At 50.1% G+C, this 22,094-nt stretch overlaps 1 protein-coding gene across 1 annotated transcript in view; it reads right to left on the minus strand.

The window, feature by feature from the left end:
- The window catches only part of PLB1 (phospholipase B1), a 158,744-nt gene that overhangs the window by 1,289 nt on the left and 135,361 nt on the right, over positions 1 to 22,094 (minus strand). The window contains exons 50-58 of the mRNA XM_033176174.1: positions 21,941 to 22,040; positions 17,327 to 17,378; positions 15,931 to 16,011; positions 13,831 to 13,896; positions 13,276 to 13,367; positions 11,857 to 11,935; positions 10,392 to 10,496; positions 9,494 to 9,589; positions 949 to 1,023 (exon numbers count right to left, since the gene is read on the minus strand). Coding sequence (XP_033032065.1) covers positions 949 to 1,023; positions 9,494 to 9,589; positions 10,392 to 10,496; positions 11,857 to 11,935; positions 13,276 to 13,367; positions 13,831 to 13,896; positions 15,931 to 16,011; positions 17,327 to 17,378; positions 21,941 to 22,040 — 746 coding nt within the window. The remainder of the gene's footprint in view (positions 1 to 948; positions 1,024 to 9,493; positions 9,590 to 10,391; positions 10,497 to 11,856; positions 11,936 to 13,275; positions 13,368 to 13,830; positions 13,897 to 15,930; positions 16,012 to 17,326; positions 17,379 to 21,940; positions 22,041 to 22,094) is intronic.

A 22,094-nucleotide genomic window follows, 5' to 3' on the forward strand; every position in this document is an offset into this window, starting at 1 on the left:
CTAGCCAGGAGTGTAGCATGTGTATAATGGAGGGAGGTGACCTTCCCTCCAGACTCTGGTCAATGGGCAGTAGGGATCAGGCAAGGATTTCAAGCAGCCTTGATGGGGCAAGTTATTTCCAGGAAGGTCTATCTGTGTCTGGTAGCAAGTGTAGGGTGAATGAACAAGAGGGAGAGGAGAGTTGGGGAGACAAGTCACAGGCTTTGAAGGTGGGCCAGGTGAGGGCGGTGGGTGTGGTGAGGGAGGAAGACCATTGCGGGCTCCAGGAACAGACACTGAGTCTTTTTTATCTTTGCCTCCCGATCCCCAGATCCTAGTATACTGCCTGGCACGGGAGAGCTGCTTGATGCACTTTTATTTTTGAATCAGTTACTCTGGAGTGCAGTGGCATGATCTCAGCTCACTGCAAACTCGGCCTCCTGGGTTCAAGTGATTCTCCTGCCTCAGCCTCTCGAGTAGCTGGGACTACAGGCGCCCGCCACCATGCCCGGCTAACTTGTGTATTTTTAGTAGAGACGGGGTTTAACTATATTGGCCAGGCTGGTCTTATACTCCAGACCTCAGGTGATCTGCCCACCTCGGCCTCCAAAAGTGCTGGGATCACAGGCCTGAGCTACCATGCCTGGCCTTGATGCACTTTTAAGACTGAGGATGCATCGGAGCTTTCAGAAGGAATGGGTGACCCCAGACACCCGCCAGTGCTCATCTGCCTCCCTGACTGTCCTCACTTCGGCTGGAGCTGTTGAATGTCCTCTCCCCTCACTCCATGGCTGCCCACACCTGAGAAGTTTCCATGGCAGTGGGGACAGGTGGGATTTGAGAAGATGGCAGTGAGTGAAGCTGCATTTGAGGGAGCCTCCCAGGGGACTCCTTTGTGCTTCTAGGGGACAGGACAACCCCCACCCCGGCATCTCTGTTCCACCTGGGGCGGGCGGGATGTTTACTCACAGGAGTGGGGCACTTGAGTTTGGCTCGGCTGTGGGTAAAGTTGTTGGAGGTAGTCTTGCGGCCCACTGGTTCCAGCTGGAGAGAGAAAGGACACCTTGATTCTCTCCAAAGCTGGGGAGACAGTTTCCTCTCTGAGGGGGTGTCTCACACCAGAGCCCCTCCCTTGGGAAGGGGGTGGGGGGTAGAAAACAGCAAAGTGGCTGGTTTTTGGCCCACAGCAGGGACCCAGTAGCCTGGGGCTGAGCGGGAGCTGACTTATGAAGCACAGAGGGACTAGGCAGCATCTGTCGGCAGGGCAGGACCCTGAGTCTGTGCCCCTGGATTTGGCAGGTACAGCAAGGCCCAGGAGAGACCACTGGTCCTGAGTCCACAGGGAGTCTTTGGAAGGGTTGGGACCATCTCTGGCTTCCTTTGTGAGTGGCTGTGATTATAAGATATCGTGTTCTTAATTTTATAAAATGATGACAATCCTACTTACCAACTTCTCGAAGTGCATGGGGCTAGTCAATTTCAGGAAACTTTGAAAACATATTGGTTACGATGACATCATTACTGCACTTGACTTGTCAACCTTAGGAAACTGGAGTTTCTCACTTGAGCCACTTTGTATGTTTTCCACATAGATGAAAATATTTATTTGAAATATTCCTGGGTATAAATACCTTTGATCCCAGGAACCTCTGAGGATGAGCTAGGAGCTGCTGTATCCCTCTCCCCAGCATCTTTTAGCCAGTAGCCAGACCCAACACATGGCCAGCACTGAGAAGAATGAGCCCCTATTCAGAGTCTGTCTGGAACATCTAGCCTCCACTCTTCGTGTAATCTGCCTGCTCCTGACCACAGGGTATTGCCAAGGAGGGAGGTGAAAGTTCACTATCTGAGCTCATGACCACACCTGGCCCATGATCTCACTTTCTGTTGTCTGAAAGTCTTTTACACCTGTTCCTTAGTAACACAATTGGAGGAGGGAGGGCAGTTCTGTTCCTGGGAGAGATGCCAGGGTGACTAGACTGAGCACAATGGGCTGGGATCCAGGCTCTGCTGGTAACGGGCTGTGCAGTGCTGGGAAGGCTACTTCTCTGAGGTTAGGGACAGGCATGACATCCTGTCCTGACACCTTGGTTTGTTGTGAGCATCAAACGAGAAAATGGCATGAAAGCATGTGTGATTGGGGTGGCTTACATACATAAGGTAGTATTATTTCCACTTTCTTAAGAGCTGAGGAAACTCAAGCCTATCGTAAACTCAAGCCTATCGTAACAGTGACAGAATAAATGCTAAAGATCAGGGTGGCTGATTCCCGATGCTATTCCAGGAACCCAGGAACTAATTCACACAGAAGATGATCATGATTACAAGGGTCTGATGAATGTGTCAGTTTCTCCCTTTCTACTGGTTCCTTCTCAATAGTACACAACCTGCTCTGACATCTCCCCTCCTTCACCTGCCCTCTCTTTGATCCACATCCCCTCCAGTGACCTTGGCTGTTACTTCTCATAACTTTCTGAAAGAGTTTTCTATAGGTGCTGGCAGCACTTCCTAATCTCTCCTTCTGTCTCCTGCTCACTCCAGCCAGTTTGCAGTCTCCATTGCTGGATGGAAGCTCTGGCCCTGGCCACCAATGATCTCCATATAGGCAGAGCCAAAGGTTTTGTGTGTGTGTGTGTGTGTGTGTGTGTGTGTTCATCTTGCTTGGCTTCTCAGGAGCATTCATCAAAGTTGACAGCTCTCTCTCTCTCTCTCAAAACACTGACTTCTCTTGGCTCTCTGGACACAGCATTGTTTCTCATTTCCTTTCTACCTCCACACTCTCCTTCTCATCTCTCACTGGAGTTGAAAGCTGGAATGAATGCCCAGGGCTAGGTACTTACACTCTTTTCTACCTTATACTCTTTTCTACCTATTCTTTCTCTAGGAGCTCTTAGTTGATCCTGTAGTGGTTGCTTTTTTTTCTTTCTTTCGATGGAGTCTTACCCAGGCTGGAGTGCAATGGCACAATATCAGCTTACTGTAACCTCCACCTCTGGGTTCAAGCGATTCTCCTGCCTCAACCTCCCTAAGTAGCTGGGATTACAGGTGCACACGACCATGCCTGGCTAATTTTTGTGTGTTCAGTAGAGACAGGGTTTCACCATGTTGGCCCTCTATGCTAATAACCCCACTTTTTTTTCCTATCTCCAGCCTTGACTTCCTCTGTGAGCTCCAGACTTCTGTACCCCGATACCTCCATGTGGATGTCTGGAAGGCAGTTCACACCATGTCCAAAACAGAAGTCTTGATTTGTTTCCTCCCAAGCTGACTTTTCTCTACCTGCTCAACCATCTACCCAGTTTCTTAGACCCCAAACCAAAAAGTCATCCTTGTTCCTCTTCCCCATCATCCATCTGCCAGTCCACGACACATCCTAAACCTCACTGCTTCTCTCCTCCTCTGCCCTGACCCTAGTCTCAGCCCCCTTCCTCTCTCACCCATCACCAGTGGCCTCCTAGTGGTCTTTCCAGATCCACCCTTGCTTTCTTCCAGTCCAGGGGTACACGGATCCGGGGGTAAGCCAGAGCATATCACCCTCCTGCTTAGAAGCATCCAAAGAGTTGGCCCCTGCCCAACTCTTTGACCTTGTTCACTTTCCTCTGGTCACACTGGCCTTTTAAGTTCCTCAGACACTTCAAGCTCATTCTTGACTCTAGGCCCACGTGGGTCCTATTTCCTCTGCCTGGCAACCTCTTGACGCGCACTTCTCAATCCACCGTCACTTCTTCAGGGAGGCCTCCCTCTCCCCCACCATTACTCTGTGTCACATCGCCCTGCTTGAGTTTTTCTTAAGCCACAGATGTGGTCAGAAATGACCTTGTTGATTATCTGTCTTTTCCCTACTATCCTGTATGTCCCATGAGAGCAGGAGTCATCTTTTTTCACTGCTGAGTCCTCAGTACCTGGAGCAGTACCTAGCACACAGCAGTGCTCAGTAAATTCTTGTTGGATGGATGGATGGATGAATTAATTGAAGTCACAGAGATCTGAGTGGAGAAGCTTGGTAGGGGAAGGCTTGGAGCTGGTCACAGGGAATGAAATTGTTTTTCCTAGAACCAACCTTTCCTAAGCTAGGCACTGTGGCTACCAACCACGTAGCAAATGACAGGACTGGGCAGGGTGTAATGGACCTAGGTGGGCCACTGGCCTGTCCTGGAGAGGTGGCTTCCTGCAGAAAGTGGCACCTGAGTTGAGTGGTGGAGTGGGGAAGGGCAATCCAGGAGAAGGAGGAGAGCAAGAGTGAGCAGAGGTGTGGAACACCACGGGTGGTGCAGGACGCTGCTGGAGTCACTAGCCTGCAACATGTGAGGCAGATGCTGGTGGAAAGGGTAGCCAGAGAGGTTAATCAGGTGAATCAGGCCAAGTCCCAGAGGCCTAGTGTGCTGTGCTATGGGGCCTAGACTGCCTCCTTCAGAGGTGGGAGGCTTTGGAAGTTTGAGAGCAGGGGAGTGACTGGGTCAGGTTTTCTTTTATACAGATTACTTGATTTCTCTGTAGGGACCAGATCTAAGGCAGTGGTCCATAAACCCTGCACATTAAAATAATCTCAGGAGCTTTCACAAAGTACTGAATCCAGTTCGCACTCCAGACCAATTAAGTCAGAATCTCTGGGGATAAGCCCGGTCAGGCACTAATACTGTTTTTCAAGTAAACTTTTTTTTTTTTTTTTTTAATTTGAGGAAGAGTTTTACTCTTGTTACCCAGGATGGAGTTGCAATGATGTGATCTTGGCTCACTGCAACCCCCGCCTCCTGGGTTCAAGTGATTTTCCTGTCTCAGCCTCCCAAGTAGCTGGAATTATAGGCAGGCGCCACCATGCTTGGCTAATTTTGTATTTTTAGTAGAGATGGGGTTTCACTGTGTTGGCCAGATTGGTCTCAAACTCCTGACCTCAGGTGATCAGCCCGCCTCGGCCTCCCAAAGTGCTGGGATTACAGGTGTGAGCTACCGCACCTGGCCTCAAATAAACTTTCAATTGAAGCTAACATACACATAGAAACTAGTACAAGTCGTAAGTGAGCAACAGATAAGTTTTGATAACATGAACATACCAGCATCCAGTCAGGCAATAAACTATTACAGTCCTCAGAAGCTCCTTTCCACTTTCTTTCAGGACCATTCATCCCCCAGTGAGTCTCTACACCATCATGCTGACTTCTAGCCCCATATGCCAAGCTTCTTGCTTTTGAACTTTATAGATATTATTGTATGTTGTTTAAGTTTGCTCAACTGTCATTTCTTCAGTGAGGGCTCCCTCTTCCCAGCCACCACTCTGTGTCACATCGCCCTGCTTGATTTGATTTTTTTTTTTTTTAAGTCACAGATGTGGTCAGACCTGTATGGTATTCCTCAGTATGAATGTGCCACAGTTTATTCATCCATCCTACCGTCAGTGGACATTTGGGGAGTTTCTAGTTTGGGGCTGTTTATAAATAATGCTGCTGTGAATATTCTTGTGTGTATCTTTTGGTGGACACATGTATACCTTTCTTTTGGGGATATACCTAGGACTGAAACCGTTGGATCACAGGAAATACATATGTTCAGCGTTATTAAATAGACCAAAGAGTTTTCCAAAGTGGCTCTAGGCACTGATTGTTTTTAAAAGTCCCTGGATGACCAGGCGTGGTGGCTTACACCTGTAATCCCAGCACTTTGGGAGGCCGAGGTGGGTGGATCTCGTGAAGGCAGGAGTTCAAGACCAGCCTGGCCTGGCCAACATGGCAAAACCTTGTCTCTATTAAAAATACAAAACTTCGCCGGGCACGGTGGCTCAAGCCTGTAATCCCAGCACTTTGGGAGGCCGAGACGGGCAGATCACGAGGTCAGGAGATCGAGACCATCCTGGCTAACACAGTGAAACCCCGTCTCTACTAAAAAAAATACAAAAAAAAAAAAAGCCAGGCGTGGTGGCGGGCGCCTGTAGTCCCAGCTACTCGGGAGGCAGAGGCAGGAGAATGGCGTAAACCCGGGAGGCGGAGCTTGCAGTGAGCTGAGATCGGCCACTGCACTCCAGCCTGGGCGACAGAGCGAGACTCCATCTCAAAAAAAAAAAAAAAAAAAAAAAAAAAATTAGCTGGGCATAGTGGCATGCACCTGTAATCCCAGCTACTTGGGAGACTGAGGCAGGAGAATCGCTTGAATCCAGGAGACAGAGGTTGCAGTGAGCTGAGATCGCGCCATTGCTCTCCAACCTGGGCAACAGAGTGAGACTCTGTCATTCATTCATACATACATACATACATGTCCGTGACTCATTCTAATATGCAGCTGGAGCTAAGAGTTGCTATTCTAAGGGCTGTGAGTCTGAAGACAGGGATGTCAGTCAAGAGGCTGGAGCAGGCCGGGCGCGGTGGCTCAAGCCTGTAATCCCAGCACTTTGGGAGGCCGAGATGGGCGGATCACGAGGTCAGGAGATCAAGACCATCCTGGCTAACACGGTGAAACCCCGTCTCTACTAAAAATACAAAAACTAGCCGGGCGAGGTGGCGGGCGCCTGTAGTCCCAGCTACTCGGGAGGCTGAGGCAGGAGAATGGCATAAACCCGGGAGGCGGAGCTTGCAGTGAGCTGAGATCTGGCCACTGCACTCCAGTCCGAGCGACAGAGCGAGACTCCGCCTCAAAAAAAAAAAAAGAGGCTGGAGCTGTCACCCAGCACCTGGGGAGATTCAAACACTGGCTGAGAGCAGGATTTCTGTAGAAGAGGGAGCAGGCAGCAGTAGAGGACTAGGCCTCAGGAAAGAGAAACTCTTGATAAGAAGACAAAAGAAGGGAGGAAGAGGAAAACAGCCCCTGGTGCTGCTGGTGCTTCTGGCTTTGCCTTTGCAAAGGTCTGGAGAAGGACGTGAGAGGAGGGCCGGGAGGTGAAATAGTTTAAAGTGCTTCTTGTTTCCTAGTAGGGAATCCTGGGAACATCAGCCAAAGCCTGCAGACACTATGTCATAGGACTCTAATTGTGAGACATGAATTCACCGGGTATATATGTGCTTAGCAGGTTGGGAGCAGCAGGGAGGGTGGTGGTGTGGCCAGGTCGCCAGGAAAGGACTAGAAAAACCTGGACTCTCATCCCCCTTGTACCATGAACAGTCTGTTATGTTGGGCAAACTGCTTCATGTCTCTATACTTTAGTTACAGAATGTCCTGGCTAGATGACCTCTCAGTCTGTTACAGCTCTAATGGTCTATTATTTATTTTCTGTTACTCTAGGGGTGAAATTCCAGCCAGAAGCCGATCTGAAAAGTTGGCATGATGCTACAGCTTTATGTCTGAGATTGGCTTTGGAGGAAAACATTAGACTGTATAATTATTTTCCCAAATTATAGAGCCTAGGATAAGAAACCGCTGGATGGCTTTAGCTTTGTTTTTGTTATTTTGAAGTTCGGGCTACGGCTGAGATAATAATGTCTGGGGAACCATGGACAGTCTTGTTTTGTTTCCACAATAGCTCCAGTGCAGTGTTTACGTTGTGTTTTCATATCTAAACCCCTCCCACGTATCTTTATGAAATAAAGGCCTCTTACCTGGGTGAATGGGAAGAGCTACTGAACCGCTTTGGAAGAGAAGGCCAGAGTTACATATATATTTTTTCTTTTCTATTTGTTTTCTGAGATAGGGTCTCACTCTGTCACCCAGGCTGGAGTGCAGTGGTGCCATCTCGGCTCACTGCAGACTTGACCTCCCATGCTCAAGTGATCTTCTCACCTCAGACTTCTGAGCAGCTGGGACTACAGGCAAGTACCACCACACCTGGCTAATATTTTGATTTTTTTTTTTTTTTTGGTAGAGATAGGATCTCCCCTGTGTTGCCCAGGTTGGTGTCTAATTCCTGGGCTCAAGTGATCCACCTGCCTCAGCCTCCCAAACTGCTGGGATTACAGGCATGAGCCACTGTGCCTGGCCAGATCTACTTTGTTAATTCACATGAAGAGAAACCAATGGACTCTTTTTCATGTTCCAGCCATCACTGTGGCTGTCCAGCCCCAGGAGATTCCTGAAGGGTCCCAGCTTTAAGCAGACTTGGAGTTCCACCTGGGTAGGAAGGCCATCCCTTGATGAAAAAACTGGGAAGGAAGGGCCAAGGGCTTAGCTCTCTTTGGCTCTTCTTGGAATCTGTGGATTCCCTTGAGGTCTCAGGGGAAAAGGAACACGGAATAGGTACCCTTTCTTTGGGAGGATTTTTACAAAGGAATAAAGTCACATGATTCAGCCACTGAAGGACAACTAGCCTTCAAAACAAAAATCCACAAAAGAAACAGGAATTATACCATATCAACTGATTTAAAAATTGTGGGGCAAACTCAAAGATATTTTGGTTGCAATCCAGAGTCTTGGGCTGGAAGAGTACAACAGAGGTTCTTGGAGTGGGCAGATATGTGATGTCCACGGGAGGAAAACCCCAGGACAATGTAAGTCAACGTAAGCTGAGTCTGTCATTAACTAGGCCAAGGATAAAGCCAGTTTACATGCTGTTCTTAAAAGAGGTTGCTAGAGAGGAAGAGATGGTGTAGCTAAGGAGAAAGTCAATATTGTGAGTCAGCCGAGTGAGATGCTGGACACACTGGATGAGCTGACAGGGGTGAGAATGTTTGCACAGCAGTGGTTGGCAGAGACACTCTGGGCCTGAAACTGTGATAAAAGGAGCTGGAATGTAGCTTGTTTAGTTGTCATAGGACAAAGGAAGGAACATACAGGTTGGGGTGGGGATTGTGTTACCCACTGAGCCTGGATTAAAAGAAACCATTGGGTTGGGAAGGCATTTCATTTGCTCTGTGCGAGAGGATTCAGTTGTTGGGGGTGACAGGCCAAGTGCTGTGCAGACACCGTTCAGTTGTTGGTGGCCAGCCACAGAAGGAAGAGTGGAAGCACCAGCCAGGTGTCCCTGAGAGACCCCTGGTCTGTATGTTCATTTCATAAGGTACCTTCTCCCCATCAGAAAGGACTGGAATAGGTATCAGCCTGGGAAAACAGGCTGTGTGGATCTCCACTTTGCGATGTTTAAAGAAATGAGTTGGGTATGAGTTGAGCCCGGAGTCCTTGGAAGGCTGATGGTGCTGACATTTGCTGAGTGCCAACTATTGTGCTGGGTGCCATGTACACATGATCTCAATGCGTTTTCTGAGACCTGTCTTGTTTTCAGTTTTATAGATGTTGATATAGGTGGCCAGAGAGATCGTTTGCCCAAAGTCACACAGTAAGAGGTGGAAGTCGGTATTTTCATCCAGCCAACCTATTTGATTACAAAGGGATCCCCTCACAGTATCTGGGCATTGCTGAAGGAGCAAAGAATAAAGGTGTGTGTGTGTGTGTGTGTGTGTGTGTAACTTTCAAAGGGTGTTGGATAAATATAGGGTATTTTCCCTTTGGAATTATTCTATCAGGACCAGTAAGGTGTGCTGCCATTTTGGGCTTTGGGGAGAAAGGAGCCATGTCTCCAGTAGGTTTGCCATTGTGAGACAGAGAGTCAATATCCTTGGATTCCCCCTTGACAAGGCCCACCAGGCCCTCGGCTGCTCACCATGTTGTTCCAGAGCGCAATGGCCATCTCGGCATGCCCACGGTCTGAGAAGTGAAAACAGTCCTCGGAGAAGAAGGTGAGGTCAGTGTCCCCTCTCTGCAACCAAAGGCAAGGAGGTTACCGTCCTGGGAATAGGGCTCTGCTACCTGAGCCCCAATCCCACTCCCAGCAGGTGCCCTGGGCATGTCTCCTTTCATCCTTCCAACTCTCCTGCCAACTGGCTCAGATACTGTTGGAAAAACTCCCAGAATTTGGAATTTTTTTTTTTTTTTTGAGACGGAGTTTCGCACTGTGAGCCGGGCTGGAGTGCCGTGGCACGATCTCAGCTCACTACAGCCTCCGTCTCCGCCTCCTGAGTAGCTGGGATTATAGGCGCCCACCACCACACCCAGTTAACTTTTTGTATTTTTAGTAGAGACGGAGTTTCACCATTTTGGCCAGACTGGTCTCAAACTCCTAACCTCGTGAGTCACCCGCCTTGGCCTCCCAAAGTGCTGAGATTACAGGCATGAGCCATTACACTCGGCCAGAATTTTCTTTTTAAACAGACATGAATTGGACCCACCCATAGCCTCTCCCTTTTCTTGCAGCACCCCTATCCTAATAGTTGAAAAGAGTAACATTTTTAGGAAGCTTTCCATTGTATCCCAATCCAGAAAATATCAGGGCCAGGCCTGGGGAGCTCAGTCACTGTTGATTTCCTTTCCAACTACATCTGAGTTCCAATCACAGCCCATCCCCCACAAAAACAAAAAGGAGATTATCATGTGGAGAAAGCCACCCTCAGGAGCCCTCTTGCAGAGAGATGGTTAAAAAGAAATGCCCACTTAAAGAAGTACATCCATTGTCTGTGATAAGGCCTCTGTACACGAGCCTCCCTGAAATGCCCACGGCTCACCTCGTTCAGTGGGATGAGTGTGTTTTGGAAGAAAGGCTGCACCACAACTGTGAAGTCCTCACGCTGTGTGTATTGGTGCCAGTAGGAGAAACTGGAGATGCCATTCTGGGGATGGAGACAGAAGCTACTCAACCCTCCTGGCAAGGCTGCACAGACAGGGTTCAGTCCTGCTGCCTTGGATTGGTTGTGACAGGAGTCAACTCACCTTAAACGACAGTGACTTTAACACACTACTCTAGTGGGATGCATGCATGCTTTTATTCTCTACCCATTCATGGGCACCTGCATTTCAAGGCCCTATCCTGGTTCTCAGGATCAGAGATGAGCCGAACCCAGCGGCTCCTGGTGGGAGAAGCTCGCTATCCGCACAACTCCACCCAGTCCCATTCCAAAGCCTCTGCCTGCAAGGCTGGGTCTGAGCCACTGACCAGATTGCCTGGGCCAAAGGCCTCCCCTGCTCACTGCATGAAGAGGTCAATTAGAAAACGGGGCTGCAGGTCAGATGGGGAGCATCTCAACACCAGCTCCCAAAATGCTCGTGAACTTTGGGGGAGGAGAGTCCATGGTGGCTGGATTTAAGTACCCAAGCATGGAACATAAAAGGAACAGACTAGATGTACTTATCTTCAAGGAGTTTCTCATCCATCTGGGAACATGAGACAAGATGTGAAAACATGAGGGCCATTTGGGGCTTTCAGGGCCCATCAAGTACAGACTGAATGTGATATGGGGAGATGTCTGCGGGTGAAGTTCAGTCAGGGGAAGCTCCTCAGAGGAGGGAAGCAGACTTGCCTTGTGAATGAAGGCAGGTCAGTTTGCAGAATGGAAATGCTACCTGAGCCTGAGAGGGAAACAATAGAGGCAGAGACACAAGCAGGAGTGGAGGTGAGGAGATGGAAGCGGGTAGAGAGAGGGCGAGGAGAATTGGAGGTACAGGTAAGTAGGGCAGGGCTAAGCCTTTTTCTCTTTTCGAGATAGGGTCTCACTCTGTTGCCTAGGCAGCAGTACAATGGCATGATCATAGCTACTGGCAGCTTCCAACTCCTGGGCTCAAGCTGTCCTCCCACCTCAGCCTCCTGAGTAGCTGGGACACCAAGCGGGAGCCATTGTGCTGGGCCTAAGCCTTTTGTTTTGAATGAAGGGAGGGGAGGAAGTGAGTAGTAAGTATTACACATGGTTCTGGATGGGGAAAATGGGCCCCACCACAAGGAGTCTACTCTGGGAGTCTCCTGCTGCCTGCCCGCTGGGAGGAGGATTCTCTCAGCTTCCACTTTGGGGTCTCTCATTCCTTCCCTGGCCTTGGTGTTCAATTTGCAGGGATAAGTATTTCAGGGGCTGTGATCTGCTTTTAGGGAGTGGCTTGCTCTTGGCCAAATCCTGCTGAGCATTCGATTTCCGAGTCCTTGCTCAGGGAGTACAGGGGGCCCCCCAGCTGGGTCGGTAAGAGAAGGGCTGCAGGGCTTACTTGGAGGTTCCAGTTCACTTTCTTCAGTTCTTGCTTCTCCAGGGAGCTTTGAGAGTGTCTGAGGCAAGTGCAGTTGTTCCTGTGAGACAGGGAGTCTTGTGTTGAGGCTCCCTGGGGCACCGTGGCTCTGCCCTCCTGTGAGGCTGGTTCTGACACACAGCGCAGGCCGCCACCCCAGGGGCCTGCAGCCTGTGCTGCCTTACCTGGGGCAGGGGGTGACACACAAGTATTTCCACAATACACCTTTGACAGACTCTCAGACCCAGGTTCAGAATGCTAACTCAGGAGCCCTGAGGTCCAGAGGATGCTTGTTCATAGAGAAAGTGGGAGAGCTGGCCCCTGGCGCCTGGACCTTCTTGTGGACAGAACGCCTATTCCCCTTCCTCCTTAACTGCTCCTTCCCGAGGCTGTGGTCCCTGGGATTTCTCCAGAGCAGCACTGCGTAGGCAGGAGACTGGAGTTTAGGAAACCAGCCACAATGGCTCTCTCTGTCCCTGGGTTTGGAATCACTCCTTATGTTCCTGGGGCCTCTCAGCTCTTCCTGTTACTGCTTAGGATCCTCCCTCAGGGCTCCAGTGTGGGAAGTCGGTGGGAAAGCTGGGGAGGGCCAGTCCTGACAACATGGAACACGATACAGACAGACTCTGGAGGAGCTGTTCCCTGTGAGAATGGGAACCAGCTGGTCACCTTTGCAGCAAATCCATTTGAGCCCAGGTATAGGACTCCTCAGCTCCCTGGAGAACCTCCTCTCTCATAGCAATAATCACTCAAACTTTAGGAGGCCCTCTGCCCTCAGAACATGCCAGCCCCCGACAGGAGCTCCTGTCTTGACCATCAGCACCTTGCCTCCACGCCCAACTGTCAAGGACCGGTCCCATTAAGGATGGAATAAGAGCCATTTCCAAGACCCTGCTCTCGGTAGGCCGGGTATCTTCATTGTCTCCTCTTGCCCTCACATCTACCTTGCAGGGAAGGTGTCATCTCCCCCACTTTACAGATGAGGAGCACAGAGGCTCATAGAGGTTACGTGGTTTGTTCAAGGTTCCACGGCTCCTAAATGGCAGAGCAGTTGAGGCCGGATATAGCAGCCTTGAAAGCTCACAGCCCATGCTGCTGCTCAACAGGGAGCAACATGCCGAGGTTTGACCTAGCAATCACTGACAATGTCAGGGAGCCTTAAGGATCATTTGGTCTGTCTCCTTCTACAGAAAAGCAAACAGGGGTCCAGAGAAATGAAGCGTCTTGCATACAGTAGGCATTCACAAATGTAGAGGTACTTCCTGATGTTGTCCAAGCCCCTGAGCCACGTCTGCCCTCTGGCAGGCTGGCCTGGCTCTGTCTCAACTGGTCTCCTCTGGCACCTGCAAGCCCTCCTCACCCCAGGTGCCCCTGCCTTGGGACGGTGACCTGTCCACTTACTGAGCTGGCAGCATGGCACATTTCCCATCTTGGCCCTGGTATAGGCTGGCCAGCTCCATGACCTCCACCACGTTGACGAAAGCCCTTGGGAGCTGCAGGGAGTGGAGGGTGGCTTTGTTAAGGCACTGGCTACTGCTGGGAGGAACCTCGTGGTCATCTGCAGTCCAGTTCCCACCCCCCAATTTTACCAATGAAGAAACTGAGGCCCAGAGGGTGGATGCGACTTGTACTATCTCACTGAATCTTCTTGAGTGGCCCCGCTTTATAGGTTTGAGAAGCTGAGACACGGAGCAGTCACTTGCCTGAAGCCACAGTGCTGGGTGCAAACCTGGGCCGACTGGTGCCAAGGCAAGCTCATTGCTGCCACACAAGCCCGTCTCTGGCCAAGTGAGATTTCCCCTGCAGTGGAGCTTGATAGCCACCTCCCTCCCTACCATCCAGGTGCCCACTCATGGCGGACCTCTGCTCAGTGAGCATCTCAGTGAACATAACCTGCCTAGATGCAGCCCAGGGAGGTGGCTGGCAGGACCCAGGAACACGCAACCCCTCTCCTACCTCCTGAGAGAGGATGTCCAGGGCCTGTTGGATGTGCTGAACATACTCTGTGGCCAAGTGGGCCTCCTGTAAGGAAAAAAGGGAACTCTCTTTAGCCCCTGGTGCCCGCTCTGAGAGAATGGTAAGAGCGTAGGAGGGCTCTGGGGCCTGGGCTAATGACTGAGTGGGTACAGAGGGGCTTTGGTGGTCCTGGTCAGGCTGGGGAGCCCAGTCCTTGTTGCTACTGAGTCTCTGTAAGAAATCATCCCTTGTCCCCTACTAGATGCCATGAACAATCCCAACCCCCCACGCTGCTCCACATAATCTCAGACCCAACAGTGGGCTCTGCCAGTGCTGGGTCCTGCCAGCTTTTGGCCTTGGCTCTTGGCAGTCCCATCTGTCATCTGACCTCAGCCTTCTCCAGCCACTTGCTGTGCCCTAGGTGGCCACACTTTCTTTTTCCTTTGGGCTTTTTGGTCCATGCTGGTCCCACTGCCTGGAATGTTTTGCTCTCCTGTGTTCCCCTAACTTCTATCCCCTGTGACTCAGTGTAAGGTTCTCTTCCTGTGAACTATCACCCCAATAGGAGGCTGATTTAGAGGTGTGCCCATAGCATCCTGGGTGATGCATACGAGGTACATATAGGTGCTCAGTAAGTCCTTGCAGGCTGAATCTTAGAGCTTTGCTTTATAGCAGAGGGAGATGGTCCTATATTTTTAGATGTGGCTCTGGGCTCCTTAGAAGGTGTCCCAGGCTGATACCAGTGCGGGTGTGGGTGGTGACTTGAAGCTCTTATACTCATGGAAGAACGCATGTCTGCAGGAAGTGGGAGTTGAGGCACCCACGAAGCAGCACCACTCAGGCAGGAGGGGATAGCTCAGACAGCCCATTATTTTTCCTGGAGACAAAGAGCTGAGGCCGGGTGAGATACTGTGCACTCAATTCCAGCACACTGATGGGCATAGAACAAGTGCTGCTCGCTGAGTTTCTGCCCACAGCTACCAGAAGGGGTACTGGGAGTCGGGAAGGAGGGGAAGGAACAAGAAGAGAGACAGTCCATGCCGAAGAGTTAAAATAAAGGAGAGGGGACTTCATGTCTCCCAGAGTTTCTGCCCTTCTCCCTTTCCTTCTTTTTAAAACAGTCTGAGTTAATCCTGGTGGTGGCATCCTAACCCTTTCAACTGAACTACGCTCTCAGGAGTATAAACCTGACTGTTCCCATGAAGAACACACATTCTGGGGCTAGTAGAGGGCATTTCCCTGCGCCAGTGTCCACGGGCAGCTCTGGGGTCCAGGTGTCCCCCGGGGCCAGGATGCAGCGGCCCTACTTAAATCCCCATGAGGTAGGGCCGTTTCTGCCTCTCAGGGAGAGAACTGAGGGGAAGAGGTTTGGAAAACCAACTCCTGTGTGTGGGAGGACACTTCTCATCAAGCCTCTGGTAGTCGGCCTCTGTGAGCCACAAGGAGTGATAAATGCCTTTTCCCCTCACCACCATCTGTGACTGTCAAACATTCGACCACAACCTCTGAGGCTGGGCAGCTGCCTTTTCCTGGCCAAATAAAATACAGAATGTCCCCAACTTAGAACAAGATGTATTCCAAAATAAAAACTTTTGGAAGTTACAACTTCCAGAAGTTTGTGAGTCTGGACATATTTCCCCATGGAAACATCAGGAACAGGTTTGGGCTCCCAGGGCCACCGCTGAGGTTTGGTTAACTCATGATAGGCCATCCAACCCCATCTAGAACATTGTTTTGCCTTTCCTCAAAATGAAACAGGGCAGGGATGGGGTGAGGATGGCTAGTCCCCTATCTGGTACCAGAGGTCATATTTGTGTGGATAACAGGGGCCCCGCCTCAGCAGTACCTGCAGTGGATCCACCTAGATCTTACTTCCGGAATCGGGGAACCAACGCACCTGCTCTTCCAGGGGCCACTCAGGCAGTAGAAAAGGCTGGGCCTCCCCCGGCATGTGTAAACCAGGGAGGGCCTGGGGCAGCAGGCAAATGTGGCTCCTATGAGCAGGGAGCTTGGGGCAGGGCCAGGGGTGGATGGGCAAGGATGTTGCCAGAAGCCAGCAACTTCCTTCTCAGGTCCTCACGGGGTTGGTCGGGGACCTACCGGATTCTCACAGTAATGACACAAGTCATTGCCCCCAATGAAGAGTGTGACCAGCTTCCAGTCTTTCTCCAGGTTGATGTCCTGAGGGGACAGAAGATCCTGAGTTTAGACCTTGGTGGGAGGCACATGCAAATGTTGCTACTGGGCCAGCCCGTCCGCCCTCCAACTGCCTTTTGTCGTGTTTGTATTGTAACAGAGCAAAGCAGCAAAGTGGGCCAGGCGCAGTGGCTCACGCCTGTAATTCCAGCGCTTTGGGAGGCTGAGGCAGGTGGATCACCAGAGGACAGGAGTTTGAGACCAGCCTGGCCAACATGGTGAAACCCTGTCTCCACTAAAAATACAAAATGTAGCCGGGCCTTGTGGCAGGTGCCTGTAGTCCCAGCTACTTGGGAGGCTGAGGCAAGAGAATCGCTTGAACCCGGGAGGCAGATGCTGCAGTGAGCTGAGATCGTGCCACTGCACTCAGCCTGGGTGACAGAGTGAGACTGTCTTAAAAAAAAAAAAAAAAGCAATAAAGTAGGGCTCCCTAGCCTTCAGTTGGTGCTGGGATAAGGTGTTTCACAGAGAGGATTTTTTTGGGGGGGTGGGGTGGGGGAGTCTGCTTACACAAGGGAGAAGGGCTATTCTCCCCTTGAAATCTTAAGAAAGTTGTGTCCCTGGAGAAGTAGAATGTGGATGTGGCCCATTAAATGCCGAGGAGATTACCACCGTCCCACGCCCCCCACCACAAATGAAGGCCTTCCAGGGAGCTGCGGACAAAAGATGCAGCTAGAAGCAAAGGCCCTGAGCTGCCCCTGGGATGAGTTCTTAGGGTCCGGGAAAGGAGACTGGAGGAAGAGCCCAGCGTGGACTGAGAAGTGGGGTTGGGAGGCCCTCTAAGCAGTTGGCTTTCCACTTGGCCACCTCCATAGTAGGAATCCCACTGGGAGCTGAATTCCTAGGTATAAACACTGAACAGTAAAAAAAAAAAAAAAAAAAAGAGTGCTAGTGAGAAGTTTCAGAGGGGCAGGGTGAGGGGAAGGAGGGAGAACTGGATTGAAATGAGAAGCCTATTTTTAGAACCTTGCATTTACATAATAGGACTCTGGGAAGCCACCTCTTGGTTAAAGTAGGAAGCAGTCAGAGGCCAAGGCCACCACTCTCAGCCAACTCCCTGTTGCACCTCGCCCTCCTGCAGCTGGCCCTGGGGTAGGGGGTGCTAGAGCCTACATCTAGGGGTGTGGCCAAAGCAGCCGCCTCCTTGGTAAGGCCTGCTTCTCCGGGGATCTTCTGGCCCTCTACAGAGGCCAGTCCAGAGCAGGAAGTGCTGTGGGGAGAGGGACCCTTATGGGGCTGTCCCCTCCCCAGTCAGCAGGAGATGGGCACCTTGCAGGGGTTGCCTGGGGCCTGTACTCACGGGGCTGTTTTTCATTCGCTCTACCAGGTCCCTGGCCTGGGCTGGCATGTCCCTAGGTAGGAGGAGAGAGGGGCATTAGTGCTGGTTCAGGAGCGAGGACTCAGGATGTGGGATTTTGGCCTAGGAAGAGAGGTGTTACAGGAACGGTGATGTTACCAGTACACAATTCATTCCATTCTCAAGAAATCTCAGCTGTGTAACAATCAGAGATGCCATGGACCCTGGAGCCACACTGATCTAGCCCCTGCCACCCAACAGTCTCATCGGCCACTCGGGTTGGGATCCTGTCAATCTTCCCCTCAGAGACTTTTCCTCAAGCTCCTCCTTTGTAAGCCAAGCCTGTTCATTTCTTCTTCAGTTGCCTGTTTTAAAAATAACCTTTTGTATATTTGAGAAAAGTCACAGTGCTCAATTATCCCTCAGTTTTCTCCTTTCCAGGCTTAATGACTCCTTTAACCTTTACTTCTAAGCCTTGCTCTCTGCTCCTTTAATCCTTTTGTTTTTCTTCTCTGTGGTTACTTAGATTTCTGCACCATTCTCCATCTCCTTGCTTTTTTTTTTCCCCCCTCTCCAATAAAACAGGAGGGACAGGATTAGTTCTCCCTCCATCCCCTGATGTCTGCCATAAATAAAACAATGCCATTTGGTGCTCTGGATGAGTGGCATGAATGCCAATGGATCACTACTCAGCCATAAAAAGGGATGAACTATTGGTATACCAGTAACATGGAAGCATCGCAAAATCATTTTGCTAAATAAGTCAGATAAAAAGTATATCCTCTTTGATCCCATTTATGTAAAATTTTTAAAAATGCAAACTAATCTATAGTGGTGGAAAGAAGGTTAGTGGTTGCCTGGGGTGTGGGGGTAGGGACAGGAAGGAGCAGGAGGGAGCGATGACCAAGGGGCCTGAGAAAACTCCTGTGGGTGATGGACACGTTTTTCATCTTGATCGTGGTGATGACTTCACAGGTACAATATTAAATTGTATCCTTTTTGAGACAGGGTCTTGCTCTGTTGCCCAGGCTGGAGTGTAGTGGTGTGATCATGGCTCACTGCAGCCTCAACCCCCTGGAGCTCAAGTGATCCTCCCATCTCAGCCTCCTGAGTAGCTGGGACCACACGCCCATGCCACCATACCCGGCTAATTTTTTGTATTTTTGGTAGAGACAGGGTTTCAGGATGTTGCTCGGGCTGGTACTCCAACTCCTGGGCAATCCGCCTACCTCGGCCTCCCAAAGTGCTGGGATTAGAGGCGTGAGCCACCGTACCCAGCCAAATTGTATCCTTTTAACATGTTTATTGCATGTCATTTATACCTCAATAAAGCTGTGTTTAAAGAAATGTCTATGAGAAGTTAGGTCAGCAAAGGGGATACAACCAATGAAAGCTTCCATGGAAGAAGCCATAAAAGCAGTAACTGGTGTGAGTCGGCCACTGAAAATCTTTGGGTGTCCCCAGTAAGCTAGGTACGTGGCACCAGCCCCACCCTTGTTTCTCATTGAGGAGAATTTACAGATCTAGGATCATATCCCATACATTATTGCTATTGATGAGTACATCAGAAAGCTATAAAGACAGATTTTCCAAAAAATTAGCCGGGCGAGATGGCGGGCGCCTGTAGTCCCAGCTACTCGGGAGGCTGAGGCGAGAGAATGGCGTAAACCCGGGAGGCGGAGCTTGCAGTGAGCTGAGATCCGGCCACTGCACTCCAGCCTGGGCGACAGAGCGAGACTCCGTCTCAAAAAAAAAAAAAAAAAAAAAAAAAGACAGATTTTCCTGGTCAAAGGTGACCACAGAACAGCCATTAACCTTTTAATAGGTTCAAGATGTGACTAAGACAATCCACGGGCAATAAGCCCTCCTGGGTAGTAGGGGAAGTTACAAACACTGCTTCTTCCCCTCTTCCTAGCCATCTTCTTCCCATCCTTCAGGCCCAGACCAAGTCCTGCTTCCCCTTGAGCCACCTCTCTGGGCTCACTGATCCACACATCCTGCACTTCCTTTTTCACCCCAGCGACCAGTGGTTCTACTTTCAGCTCTGCTACTGACTTGCTGTGTGAGCTTGTACAAGTGGCAGAATCTTGCTAGAATTGACTTTTTCCATCTTTTAAAGGAAGAAGTTGGACTGGATGATTTCAGGGGTCCCTTCTGGGTCTGCATCTGTCTTTAGACAGTGCAGTTCACACTGTGCGCTCTCCTGTTCTCTCTCTTTTTTTTTTTTTTTTTTTTTTTTTTGTTGAGACGGAGTCTTGCTCTGTCGCCCAGGCTGGAGTGCAGTGGCCGGATCTCAGCTCACTGCAAGCTCCGCCTCCCGGGTTTACGCCATTCTCCTGCCTCAGCCTCCCGAGTAGCTGGGACTACAGGCGCCCGCCACCTCGCCCGCTAGTTTTTTTTTTGTATTTTTAGTAGAGACGGGGTTTCACTGTGTTCGCCAGGATGGTCTCGATCTCCTGACCTCGTGATCCGCCCGTCTCGGCCTCCCAAAGTGCTGGGATTACAGGCTTGAGCCACCGCGCCCGGCCTCTCCTGTTCTCTTAACTGCACTGCATGATGAAGCATACTATATTGCTGCCATAGCCAGCATTTTCCTTTTCGGAAAGTTACTTCCCATTTGTTTAGTCTCCTTACCTAGAGTGCAAGCTCTTCATGGGCAGGGAGTTCATCTTTTGTTTCCTTTGTATCTTTTATTTATTTTTGGAGATGGAGATTCATTCTTGTCATCCAGGCTGGAGTGCAATGGCACGATCTTGGCTCACTGCAGCCTCCACTTCCTGGGTTCAAGTGATTCTCCTGCCTTAGCCTCCTGTGTAGCTGGGATTACAGGTGTGTACCATCAAACCCAGCTAATTTTTGATTTTAGTAGAGACAGGTTTTCACCATGTTGGCTAAGCTGGTCTTGAACTCCTGACTTCAGGTGATCCACCCACCTTGGCCTCCCAATGTGCTGGGATTACAGATGTGAGCCACCATGCCTGGCCCTTTGTATCTTTGAGTAACCACCTTGGGGTTGAGTCCTTTGCAGGTGTTGAATGAATTCTTATTGATTGATGGAAGGAAAGTTAGGTGAAAAAAACTTTGAAACTAAAGATCCATTATTAAATGGCAAACTTTTGGTACATTTGTACTGTGCTACTTTTTTGGTGGGTATTATGTACTGTACTACATTCTTTTCATGGATTATATGTCTCATTTAATGCTTATGACAACGCTGATAAGTACTGTTATTATCCCTATTTATTGCTGAAGAAACTAAGACTCAGAGATGCTAGGCAACTTGCCCAAAGTCACACAGCTAGCAAGTCTTGGAGCTGGAATGTAGACACAAATTATCTGACCCCACACCCTATGATATTAGGTACTCTGCTATGGCATATATGTTTCTCTTTAGGTGAACTCATCTGTATCTATGCTAATAACAGAATAGAGATAAAGGAAAGTTATAGAGCAATTATCCAAATTTCCTTTCTTAAGTCAATGGATTACTTTCCTTTCCCCTAACATCAGACATCAGAGATACCCACAAGGAGCCACATGTCTCAACTACTTCCCTGGCCACTGACTTCATCTGGCAGAGGTGCTGAGCAGCAGTCAAAGAGAAAAGGCAGAGCAGTGAAGTGAGAAAGGAAGAAGGGGTTTGATTGTCAACAGAGTGAAAAATCAGCCCCTGGAAAATGAAGCCTGTACTGTACAAGAACAATAGAACGATGATGACAATAACAGTGATGATAGCAATCACAGTAACAGTAATTAGATGTCGCTATAATGACCCCACAAAGCCCAGTTTCTGCAGAAAAATAAGTTCTTCCTGCTTGTGACGTTGAGGAACTGACATGGCTTCCTGTGGCTTAGAGACTCAAAGAGAGCATGGGGCCCACGTTACCACTTCTGAAAGGAACATTCCCTGTAAACAGAGTGAGTCAAGCCAGTGTCGTTTCCCTGGTGATCAGAGCATAGTGATCCTTCTACAAAGCATACACCCAGCACGCTCCATGCAGAAAATCAATGAGCCTGGTCAGGCATTTCAGCTTTAATTATCTGAGTTGTTGTCAACAACAATCCCAGTGAAAACCAACAGCCACCATGCTGTTTTGGGGGCCCTGACGCCTAACTCCCTAGTGTCAGAATATAGCTTTTTCAGAGCCAAAGACGGAAGAGAGGTGGGGAGAGAGAAAGGGCAGCTACCACCGGGGTCATGCACTCAGTTCTCCAGGTGCTGAGAGCCACCCTGCATGTTTGACCTGCTGGGCAGGAGGTGGAGCTGGAGCCAGCAGGGACAGCGCAGGAGTCCAGGGCAGATGTGCACCTCCTGCTGCCCTGGGGAGGTGGTAATAGCACAGCTGTCAGAGCAAAGGCTCCTGATTCAGCCATGGTCTGATCCTGCCTCCTCTGATAACTTGCCGGATAATCTTGGTGGTTCTGGAAAGCTTATAAGCCTCAGTGCCCCTGTCCAAGGGTGTGAGGATCTCAGGAGATAATTCACATGGAAAGTCCTGCACAGCTGCTACTGCCCCCGGGACCAGGCTCCTGGACACCACCCTCCTCTCCTCCGGTTTCCCACCCTGATGTCTCAGCCTTGCCTTCCACTCGCCCTCCTGTATGGCATCTACTCACCTAGCTCTGGCCCCTTCCGCTGCCACATTTAGTCCTGCTGTCCCCTCCCAGGTGCCAGTAGAGAAGCCAAGAAGGTAAGGGTTGAACTTCTTCAGAATGTCTTTAGAGGAGGAGGAGGAGAGCACAGGTGAGAGCCTGCAGGACCCTCACAGTA

Source organism: Trachypithecus francoisi, unplaced genomic scaffold, assembly GCF_009764315.1.
Source record: "Trachypithecus francoisi isolate TF-2019V2 unplaced genomic scaffold, Tfra_2.0 Lachesis_group17, whole genome shotgun sequence".
NCBI classification, from domain to species: domain Eukaryota; kingdom Metazoa; phylum Chordata; class Mammalia; order Primates; family Cercopithecidae; genus Trachypithecus; species Trachypithecus francoisi.